At 32.5% G+C, this 12,682-nt stretch overlaps 1 protein-coding gene across 1 annotated transcript in view; it reads left to right on the top strand.

Moving 5' to 3' along the window:
- CHIC1 (cysteine rich hydrophobic domain 1) overlaps positions 1-11,144 on the top strand; it is a 68,111-nt gene extending 56,967 nt beyond the window's left edge. The window contains exons 4-6 of the mRNA XM_027608132.2: positions 3,082-3,138; positions 3,395-3,454; positions 4,788-11,144. Coding sequence (XP_027463933.1) covers positions 3,082-3,138; positions 3,395-3,454; positions 4,788-4,838 — 168 coding nt within the window. The 3' untranslated portion in view covers positions 4,839-11,144. The remainder of the gene's footprint in view (positions 1-3,081; positions 3,139-3,394; positions 3,455-4,787) is intronic.
- Positions 11,145-12,682: the final 1,538 nt, after the last annotated feature.

Below are 12,682 nucleotides of genomic sequence, written 5' to 3'. Positions count from 1 at the left end.
ATTAGGTCTTTGATCCATTTTGAGTCAATTTTTGTGCATGGTGTGAGATAGATGTTTGAGTTCATAATTTTTCTTTTGGATATCCAATTGTCCTAGCACCATTGTTGTGAATGCTTTTCATGAGTCTTCTGATTAATGAACATAGGATATCTCTCCATTTATTTACCTTTTCTTTAATGTATTTTAGCAGTGAGGTTTTTTTTTTTTAGTTTTCAATTTACAAGTCTATACTTCTTTTGTTAAATTTATTTCTAAATATATTAATTCTATTGTAAATGGTCTGTTACTCTCATTTTCAGATTGTTCATTACTAGGGTATACAAATACAATTGATTTTTTATGGGTTGAGCCTCATATTATTTTTCTATCTAGTGTAACAAACTTAATGGTTTAAAGCAATAACTTTTATTATTTCACAGTCAGAAGTCTGGGCATGGCTCAATTGGGTTCTCATATTAGGATCTCACAAGGCCAAAATCAAGGTGCTGGCAAGGCTCTCTGTATTCCTTTCCAGAGATTCTGGGAAAATTTGCTTCCAAACTCCCTCAGATTTTTGCAGAAATCATTTCTTTCTTATACTTTCTATGTGGCCCTTTCTGTCTTAAAGCTAGCAATAGTAGTTTGAGTTCTTCTTTTGCTTCAGATCCCTCTGACTGTCCTTCCATCTGCCAGAAAAAGTTCTCTACTTTTAAGGGCCCTTGAGATTACAATGGGTCCACCAAAACAATCCAGGATAATCTCCCCCTATTTTAAAGCCAAAAATTAGTAACTTTAATTACATCTGCAACATCCCTTTTGCAACATAATGTAACATATTCATAGGTGTAACTCCAGGAGATAAAGATCATGGGAGCCAGAATTCTACCTATCAAAATCTTGTTTCCTGCAAACTTGCTGAACTTATTCTAGTAATGTTTTAGTGGATTTGTAACCTAATAACTAAAGTGAGTTCACTCCTTGGTAAATTACAGATAGAGACTACATCAGGTGGAGTTGTCACACAAAACTTTACTTCAACAAATAAGGAAATCATGGGGAATAACTTCCAAAGCCATGACACCTGAGTGGGGGTAAATAGATTTCTTTTATTTAGGAATAGGATGAATATTTGGAAAAGGGGGGAGGGATTTGTCATTACATGTAGAGGTATAAGGTCATATACACATATTTAGGAAATATGCCTGTACATGCATTGTATGTTATGCTAATGAGGTTTGTATTCCTCCTTGGGCAGATATTATAATGAGGTAGAAGTTACTGTCAGACACTCCATGGTCCATCTGCACAGGTGTGAGTCCGTAGTCAAGCTCAAACTAGTCTAAGCCTACCTGAGCTCTTCCTGTTGTTTGCCTCTAAAAGATAAGGCTAACATTCTTGTGAAGAAGGGATAGTCAGTGAGGGTCTTGCTGGTGACAGTTTTAACTTCATTAACCCTATGGAGCATGGTTTCAGGTTCCTTAGGGTTTTCTCTATGCAAGATCATGTCTGCAAATGAAGACAGTTTCACTTTTTCATTTCCAATCTGAATGCCTTTTAGTTCTTATTTTTGTCTAATTGCCCACACTATTCTTTCTAGTACAATGTTGAATAAAAGTAGTGGAAGGAGACATTCTTGTCTTTTTCCTGATCTTAAGAGGACAACAGTCTTTCTTCATTAAGCATATTAGCTGTAGTTTTTTCATAGATGCCCTTTATCAGGTTGAGGAAGTTCACATATATTTCTAGTTTTTTAAGGATTTTTATCATGAATGGATATTGGGTTTTGTCCAAGGCTTTTTTCCAAATCTATTAAGATGATCACATCATTTTTGTCCTTTATTCTATTAATATGATGTGTTGCAGCAATTTATTTTTGTGTTCCTCAGATAAATTCCACTTGGTCATGATGTATAATCTTTCTCATTTGTTGTTAGATTCAGTTTGCTAGTATTTTGTTGAGTTTGTGTTTATATTAATGGTATTATTCTTTAACTGTTCGGTAGATCTCATCATTGAAACCACCTGGGCCTGAGTTTTTCTTTGGGAAAAGATTTATAATTACTAATTCAGTCTCTTTGTTACCCATGTGATTTTGTTTAGAGATTCTATCAAATGCAGTAACCCCACAGGATACTCTAGCTGGCATTGTTGCTGTTTTCTGGCCCACTGTGAATGAACTGAATACAGTTGCCATTGATTGTTAACTAACATAGTTAAACAAATAGAATAGGTTCTTATGTTGGTGCTTTGGAAATCATTTCAGATACGGGTTTGTAAATCATTCAATTTTGAGGAGTAATTTTAAAATTTAACAATGCCTTCTTTATCAGAAGCCTAATAAAACTCTTCCAAATAAGAGTTGAAAATGCATAGTAATCTTTTATTTTAATTTTTGGAAGGTTTTGCAATCCCTTCTTCCTCCCTACAAAATATGTGCACTCCAATAGAGAAATTCAGTCTCTGTCCCCTTGTTTAGGACAGTGCTGCTTCTCATTTATATTTTTTTCCTCTAAATAAAGTTTTCTGATTAGCTGTTTTTAACATGTTCTTCTCAGTGGAAATTCTGATATATGTTGGCTTGCTTTATTCAACTTGTAGACCTTGAGTACTATATGCCAGGCATTTGTGCCAGGAGCTCTTATAGGAAGACTTTCTGTGAGGACTCAGATTAACTTGGCGTACCACATGTATATTGAAAAAGTAACCCTATGAAAAGATATGTGAAAGTCAAGATTAGGTCCCTAAGTGGCCTACTAGCTGTATCAGTAATGATTTCACAGTAGTCTGGTGCACGGACTCACAATACCAACACAGGACAATTTGTATATATTTCATTTTGAAAAGCATATATTAAAATCCCATGTACATGGATGCAGGCGTGTGAAGAGGGAGAAAGAGAAATCTTATAATAACTATAATAACTGCTCAAAATATTACTCTTCTTTTGGCGGTTTCTGTCAGTTACATTGCTTTTTATGTGATTTGTAATGGAAAAACAAGAAGAGAAAATAATTGGATTTTACAAACAAGCAGGAAAATATACATATAGTTTACAAAGTTCTTCAGTTCATCTTGTAACAAAGTCTTGATTCTTCCTCTTAGACCAGAAGATCAATTCAGAAGTTATTAGAATGGGAAAATAACAGATTATATCACAAGGTAAGAAAGTTTAAGCAAATAAGTGCCCCACATATATTTGCATTATTAAATTGAAAAAATGGGAATTTTTCAGGCCACAAAAGAATGGATTAGAGAATTAATATTCAATTTTAATGTATATTCTTTACAAGTTACTTTTAAATGCTATTTTATGTGTCTTATGCTTATTCCTGGATGGTTCTCGGTCATTTATTCAAATGTTAGAGGTAATAATTAATATAAATTGATATCGAAATTCCTAACTGTACTTTCTTAGCTTGCTTTGCACTGGAAGTTGACTAAAAGGAAATGCGAAACTAGCAATATGATGGAGTATGTAAGTATGCGTTGTTTTTAGTTACTTTTTTTGGATTCCATTCTAAATGTTACATTTTACTATGCTTATCATTTGTCAGTTCTTTCTACTTTTTTTTTCTCCTCAGCCTAAACTTCTGTCAGTTTTGGAACATAGAGGTTTCCTTCCATCTTCCTTAGATTTGTAGCCAACATAAAAATATCTTGAAAGCTAGTAATTACTTAGATCTGAGAAAAATCTCAGCTAGTATGCTGTAATGAAAACATTGCACAACCTTAATCTTCTTTTCACATAGGTGCAGACCATCACATATGGTAATAAACACAGCTGCTGTTGAACAAAATATCTCTAAATGTGATCTTGACAAAACTTGCATAAAATAGGAATTGAATTCTGAATTCATGTTCCTGGCTTTTTGTCTTAGCTAACACTTAATTTTCAATAAATAAATGATAGGCTCTATTTTTTATTTTTACTGAAAGCTATGCAGTCTTAATCACAAAACACAAATTTACATATAACTAATGTGATAACTTCAGTATCATAAACATTCAAAAGAATATGAAATTTAAGCTTGAAATTGTTGACATATATTTACTATATAAACATTCCATTTCCATATCATAAATAAGGATTATTATGTTATTTTTCCCCACTTTGAATAGCTAGGGGAAAGAATGTGCAAATGACCACAAATCTAATATCCACTATAGATAAAACCTTATATAAAGTATTATAAATTTATTATAAATTTACACATTAAATTTATAAATAAAATATTAAATATAAATTTAGTATATAAATTTGTGTAAGTTTATAAATATCTTAGGTTTTTATTATTATATTTCCAGTCTTTAATTAAAATGTTTTAATCAATCCATTTGGATGTTTCATTATTTTTTACAAACAACTTGTAAAAGATAGTAATAACCAATATCAGCTGCTTTAACTGAAAAATTATAGATAAAGGTATTTTTTCCTAATCTGTATAACACAGTTTTAATCCCTTCTTCTTTGTCAAAAAAAAAAAAGGGCAGGGGAGAAGGGGTGTAGAGGGAGATAATAATGTAAGAGGGTTTGCTTTTCTTCACCTAAACAAATAATTATTATAAATTAGGTCATAGAAACTGTTAGCTACAATAAGTAGTTATGTTTGCCAATTTGATTTAATTGCCAATCTAATGATAACTTGTAGTAAATTCTCTTTATAACTGTTTTATATATTTCACTTACTTTATACTAGAGGACCAAAGTAGAGTCCTGTGAAAAATGATCATAGACTTTCTGGGTTATATATGTTCTAGTAAATGAAAATTATTTTGTCAATATATTCTTGTTTGTTTTTATTTTACAGGTAATACTAATAGAATTCTTACCAAAATATCCCATATTCCGACCTGACTGAGGAATTTTATTCAGTCACTTCTGTGTTACTTGTCATTTCCTACCCTTAGTGCCTTGTAGATGATTTTGGAATGAAGATGGTCTCCTTTGCTGTGTTCAACTTATTCTTTATTTCTTATTATTATTCTTTAGAATATTCTCCTTACTCTTTTATTTGTGTTGGTTTAAGAAGAAAATTTGCACATCTTTTTTTTGTTAAATGAGGCTTGTGTTTTGCACTCTCAATTTTTAAATAAATACACACACAGAGACGTATATGTATATATATAGTTGCCACTAAAGATAAAACATCAGTGCCGGTGTTTAAAAAACAAAAACGAAAATTTGTTCTGAGCATGCTGCCTTATTATTTTCATACTCACTGTTTCTAAATATGCATCATTTTTCTAGGCTACTTAATGCTCTGTAATCCCTTACTGGATATAAGTAAATAAGCTTTTGGTAGCTTTTAGAAATGGTTTTACTCTTACTTGCTTTTAAAAGACATGCAATTAATAGCACTGGTTTTGTCCTGCACTTTGCTAAATTATCACTTACGTTAGTGGATAAAATATTTAAACTCTTAAAAGACTTGTAAATATTGTCTCTTTGCATAACATAAAATGTGATATGCCATGGTTTACAGAATGTAATATTACTTACTGTATTGCCAACAAATCTGCATAGATTTTAATATGAATGAAGTTTGCAAGCATCCTTTTGAATGTATAGACTGTTAACATGCTATTTTATGGCAGAGCCATAATGAGTTTGTTAAAAATTTCAGGTGGAGGGCAGGATTGCCCTTTGTAATGAGTGGATTAAAATTGAAATCATTGTCTGAGATATTCTGCATTGCACCTGAAACCAAGAACCTTAGTTTTTCCATTTAATTCAGTAATTCCCATGTTGTCCTCCACTCCCACCCTCCAAAAAATTCATTTGACATCCGACACATTTCACAGCTTCACTGTCCTTATTTATTTCCCTTAATGTATCCTTTCCCTCATTTGAAAATACACACAGTTATGATCTTTAAGGAGTGTTTGAAGATTTCACATGTCTTGGGAGGTGTCTAGATCCTCATGAAAGCCACTGCTAATCCCTTTTTGGAATTCTGATATTCTGCTCTGGGAAAGAGAGAGAGCTAATTGAGAAATTGTACCTAAAGAATATATAGTGGCTAGTTCATAATTGATAAAAATATTCTTTATTTTTTGAGAATCTTTTTTAAATATTTGGATATTATTAATGAAGAAAGACAAGTACTTAGACTAAAGTATTTTAGTTTATAAATTCCCCACACATGTAGCTTTTTCATTTATATGTACCTATTTTTTCTTTTTCTCTTCACAAGATGAGTGAGAATACCACACTTAGTTTGAATTTTTAACATAATTATAAAGCTTTATGTTGTGTTAATTCAACTGCAAATGTATGCCTGTATATAGGCATTATTTGTAATTCCTATTGCTAAAAATAAATTAAAAGAATCTGAGACTCAATAATATCCTATTTGTCATCTTACTCTTACTACTTTTAGTAAAAATTTTTTAGATAAACATTTATCCCAGTGAAGAGAATAGTCATTTCTTCATACAAAGTCAAGTATTTTAAAAGTCACTTTTAAAATTTATGCCAAATTTGAAATCCATAGTCCTGGACAAGTAAAAGAAGAGGGGGAAAAGAGACACTATGTGATATATGACTATAATTGTTTGCACACTTTTCCACCTCCCTCTGTAGAGTCCCATTACCCCCATGCCACCAAGCCACCCAGAATCTCTAACTTTTAATATGTGTGCCTGCAAATACCATTTGTCTGTCTGCTGCAAAATTAAATATGTATTTTTATAGACAAGGTGGAAACCTCTGAAAATGCATACCAAATGTCTTGTTTTATAGCTAAGGTCAGGGAAAAATTGTATCTGTGGTTTATGCTCCAGCTAATATCATCAGGTTTATGCTTCAAACTGTGACTGTTTAATACCAAAATTGATTTCCGGAATAATACAAAATTTCTAATTAGCAGTGATAGAATAATTTTAAGTGTCAATCCTTAAAATCTCATCTTTTTCTGTATATTTAGAATTTGGCCATGTGTATTTAGAATTTGGTCATCGTAACTTTTTCTGCCATGTATAAATCACAGTTGGTTTTGCTCAAAGAACGGCAAGAAGTGGTGAATTGTTTCCATGAAACAAATATTGAGACAAAAATAGTGTGTATCTGAAGGTGACAGAATATAACTTAAGTTACAGTAGTATTTGTCATAAAAATCATTTGCCAGCATTTATAAACTTAATTTAAAAGCCTACTCTAATTGCTTTTAAATTTATTATTTTATTGTTCATTATGCTGGTTGACTCATCTTATTTTCTTGAACTACTCAGATAATACCCAATTTTCTTTTTTCTTTCTTATATGACTGCTTTTTCAAACTATTTTCCTATGTAAGGGGCTATTTAGCAGTTGGGTATTCTGGAGTGCTTTGGAGAGGGTGTTTTCAGTGAAATTGGCAGCAATGAATAATGAAATGACAAAGCACACTGTGTGGTCCTTAATTCCTCCCCCATTGACCTTTTTTTCTTTTATCCTTAGGATAGAACATACTTGGATATTTCTATCAAGTTAGTAGAATATTTTTATGAAAGCTGTTTTTAGGTTGAAGAAAGTAATTGTGAATTTCTTTTTTACATGATATTCTTTTATGAAACCTGCTGTGGTAGGTTCCAGAGAAAATAACATGTATTTGCCAAAGTGTATACATCTCACAAAGCTTTGAAGTTACAAGTTAAAACTGTTCCTTCTCTAACTTTCCGTTACACATGTCCATCCCCAGTGCCCCTTTAAACACCTAAATTATGTATAAAATGAAATTAAGGCCTAACCTTTTTCGACTACTTTTTGTTCCCTCCTACCCATGATATTAATTTAAGAAAGAGATCATTGTAGTCAAACATTAGAAGTAGATAGAGAAGTGCCTTGTCTTTTTTGAACAAAGATAACATTTTATGTTGAAGGAAACAGAATGGATGAACTGACAGATCATTAGACTTAAAACTATCCTTTTCAAGTATAAGAATATTTCATTTATTTCATTAGCATATTATATTTCTTCTGTTTATTATTTAAAGCCTGTTTCCTTGTTTTCCCCCAATCATATATGTTAGTGAAAAAATATTACAGAACAGGACTATCAATCACTTACAAAGCTGGTATAATTCTAATGCTAGTGAATATGTAATTTAACATGGTTCTGGAAGAACAATGGTCTTTGATTGAAGCCCTACCAAAACCACTTAAGTATTTAATTACATACTATTTATATTATTATGATCTTTAAACACTAATATGTGATCAATTAATCTGTGTTAACATTTAGCACTCTACCATTTTTAATGAAATTTATTCTTATTTTTTTATAATTTGAATGAAATTCCGTGTTCATAACATTTTTAAGGCTTAGAACAAATAGGGTTTTTCCAAATGTATTAGAGCTTTCAAAAATTATTAGCATTTTAATTTTGTTCACAAATAAACCACCACTTAAAATCAAACCTCACTACTTGAACATAAAGCCCCAAACAACATTTCATCAGAATTAACTATGTTGACCCTGGAGGATATAGAAATTATATACACTTGTTTCCGGAGGATATAGAAATTATATACACTCGTTTAATTGGAGCAGTTTCACATATGGAAATGTATTTTGCTAATTTGATTATAACATGCCTAAATTTAATGAAGTTAAGTCCTCTTTATGCCTATAAAATTCTACTTTAAAATATTCATTTTGCAACAATTGTCCAATTGTTTGGGTTCCTTTAAATGGTGAACTATTAGGAAATTTTCCATAGAAAAGGAATAGATTTTATTAATAATAGTTGTTCATGTAACATGGAGACTAAAAAAAGAAAGAATTTGTATATCCTTATCTTGCTCCAAATTTCTCTTTTTTGATTCTGAGCCAGCTTTTCATTTTGATGATGGCAACCTGAGAATATATTCCATTTTCTGTGGACTTTGTCAGATTCTTACTATATGAGGAAATGATCTAATATTATGGGTTTTGGGCAAGTCACTTAAATTACATGTCAGTCTCTTCATCTGTAAAATCATGGGGTTGAACCTAGGGCTGGACAGAAAATTAGAGATAAACTAACATTCTGTGATTCTAGGAATCCTTAGGAAATTTTTACTCTACAGAATCCCAGAATGATTTTTCTCAGATCTACTACCCTTGGTGGAAATTCTCACAGTGCCTTGCACACAGTAAATGTTTGATTTGCCAACTGGCTCCTAGCTGATGTGTGTTCATGTCACACAGACTCAAAGAACCTGATACCTGCTAGACCTCAGCCCCTCTATGGTAATAAAAATAAATTTAGTTTCCCTAGGAACTAAAGGCTAAGATCTATGGGCTTTGCATATGTGAAATCTGACTATGGATTTGGTATCGAGGCAAGAATTATAACTGTGACAACAATGGAGATATGGGAGGACCCACTTTGACATTGATGTGAAAAGTTTCCATATCCTATCCAATATCTGCTTCAGTGTCTTACTAGGTTCCATATCCTCAAAAAGATCTGTTGGAAAAAATTGATATTAGATGGAAAGAAAAGTGGTATGGAATTCAAACCCAAATCACTTCTGGTTTAATTCTTAGCTCTGCTGCTTAATTCCTCTGTACCTCTTGTCCTCATTGTGGAAGTGGGGACAATAATCTGGACCTACCTCACAGGGGAATTGAGGATTTTTTTCATATATTAATGTGCTTTTGAAGTTGACTGAAAGATATACTGGATATCATAATTTTGTAATTTCTAAATAGATTCCTTTAAGTCTATGTTGTTATGTTTTCTTTCTCAAACCCTACAGAATGAGTGTTGCATTTAATCTATTTTATCAGTAGTAAATTTTGTTATTAATGCCCTATATGTTAACATGAGTAATTGTGTTATGTTAATACTTGACTTAGGGAGGAAAAGCAGGTGGATGTAAACCAGTGGTTCCCAACTTGGGACAGATAGAGATAGCAGTGGGGGCATCCTTGAACCTGTTTTTAATATTTCAAAACATATTCTAGAAATCATACATTTACCCACATTCCTGCCACATAAACCAACTAAGACATTGAACTTCCATGAATTTTGTTGATATTTTTTCAATCCTGCCTAACGTAACACTGGTTATCACACACTGATCAGAAGTTGTGAATGACAGTTCTGCTTTTGATTAATAAAAGAATGAAAAAGCCTATTATCACATGCAGTTTAGTAAATAAAATTCTTCAAAACATGGAATAATAAAGGAATCCTTATGGTGAAAATGTTGGAAGCCACTCTTATAAAGGAACTAAGATTATTTGACCTTCTCCACAAGTTACTTACCCAGTCCCTATATAATGAAATGCCAGATAGTGTGTGTGTGTGTGTGTGTGTGTGTGTGTGTGTGTGTGTGTGTGTCTGTGTCTGTGTGTCTGTGTCTGTGTGTCTGTGTCTGTGTGTCTGTGTTGTGGCTAGATTGGGCTATATAACTTCAGGTTAGAATTTGCCTTCTGTTCTCTTCTGTTTCGGGATAACTGAGTTAATTTATTTGAGTGTGTATTTGTAAATTACATATACACACATAGGATTGCAAATGTGGAAAGTGTTATATGTTCTAGCATTGGAGTAAATATCAACTTCTGAGTCTCAAAGTAGTTCTATGTATAAACTCATTATGAGTCTAGGCAATAATTTCTCAAATGTCCCTCTTATTCCTGCTTATTTTGTTGCTTTTATCTTGGCTTAATTTTCTTAATTCTCCATTTTTCTAGTAAGCAGATAGTGTAAAATTATTTTAATGCCTGAACTTTGAACAAATTACAAATGTTTGAAATTACATAATCTACAAGCTAGTTTGCCCTCCATGACTAACCACATACAAATATGAATCTCAGCTGCAGAAACAGGAAATGCTTGTAGCTGGAAAATGGGCATTGATCAAAACATCTGTTTGAAAAGCCTAGGATTTCTACTTTTTGGCAGAGGATTCCTATTGGGACAGCTTTACCAGAAAAGAATAAAAGTGGATATGTCCATTCAAACCAAGAACATTCGTGCATCTTGTATTGTTACATAGCCTGTGGAATGAATTTACTTTCTCCCAAGTTTGAGAGTGACTCCCCTAAAAGAACTCAACCTATATACAGCTGTGCCAAAATGAAGGACACCTGCCTCTCTGAAACTTTCACTGCTGCTTCTGTTGTTCACTTGTCAGATATAAAATTTTATTATCTCAGGATGCAAAATTACAATAAAGTGCAAATCTATGTTAATGAATTGTGTGTTCTTTGGTGCATCTTCCTTTCTTCCTTCTCTTCTCATCATTCTAAGGTAGTTACTTAAGGCTTCCTTTAAAAAATAGTATTTTGCATATTGCCTCTTCGTGCATTTGCTAGTATTATATCTGATCCTATAATTCATGCTATGCATTAGCTTTGGGGGCCTTTGTGGTGCCCATTGTTTGGTATTTGCCTAAGTAGGACTTTGTTTCTAAACTACTTTGTATGCCTACCTGTGAACTATAAAATTACAAGTAAAGTCAAGTGTCATTCCACCTTATAATAAGCATAGTTTTTTAGTGAAAGAAATGTTGAAATGTGAAGCTACTTGGCAAAAGTTTTGACTCTCTTGTCAACAGTTTGTTATTTGAAAAATTCAAGTGTTAATATCTTCTACTTGATTTACTACTCAAGCTGATTAGCATGCAATATTAGATTTTTTTAAATTATGCCAAACTTGGGCGCCTGGGTGGCTCAGTCGTTAAGCGTCTGCCTTTGGCTCAGGTCATGATCCCAGAGTCCTGGGATCAAGTCCCACATTGGGCTCCCTGCTCGGCGGGAAGCCTGCTTCTCCCTCTTCCACTCTCCCTGCTTGTGTTCCCTCTCTCACTGTCTCTCTCTCTGTTAAAAAATAAAAATCTTTTAAAAAAATAAAATTATGCCAAACTTTTACAAATTCAGCAGAGCAGGAAAATGTAACATAACAAGAAAAACAATGTTTCCCATCTTCTTTGATAATTATACTATTTCTTAAACACTTTAAATTTTGAACTGTTAAAGTAGAGATGACAGACTAGGGAAAGCTTCATGTTTTGTTTTAAAATTATTTTTTGAAACTACAATATGGATGAGCAAAAATCAATACTTTTTACTGATAATTAGGTGTGGAGTAGGATATGCTATGTGGAAAATACTTTTACATTACATTTTCTAATATTGAGGGCTGAAGCCACATGCCTTTATATCTGTCATTAAATAATATTTAACACAGTATAGGATATTTACCTACCTAAATGTAGGAAATTCTCTGGGGAATACTAGAATTCTCCAGTTGTAATTACCATAAATCTGAATTGTGATCCCTGTTCTGTTGCCTGAGTGACTTCTAGCAAAAATCAGGACACTCAGCTTGATTTTATACATCATCCCCAGGTAGGAGGTTGAGTTAGATCAAGGTTGCAAAATAAGGTATAGCCACTCCTCCAACAGACATGTCTTTTTGACTTGCAGAATTTTTTTTCACACATTTTGAATTAGTTGCCAGCACTTAAAATTAAGAGACTTCACATAGAAATCCAGATTTCTGGCTTCTTTTGAGGAATTTCTTGTTTTTTTGGTTTTTTTTATTATGTTAAACACCATACATTACATCATTGGTTTTTGATGTAGTGTTCCATGATTCATTGTTTGCGTATAAATTTCATATGTGAACAATTATCTAGAGCTGAGTAGCTGCCAGCCCCTTTTGGAGGGAGCATTTACTCTTTGTTTTGCCATGGCCATTACTATTTTCTCTTGTCTCCCTAAAACTC

Source organism: Zalophus californianus, chromosome X (genome assembly GCF_009762305.2).
Source record: "Zalophus californianus isolate mZalCal1 chromosome X, mZalCal1.pri.v2, whole genome shotgun sequence".
Classification (NCBI taxonomy): Eukaryota; Metazoa; Chordata; class Mammalia; order Carnivora; family Otariidae; genus Zalophus; species Zalophus californianus.
This window is presented reverse-complemented; position numbering and strand designations above follow the sequence as displayed.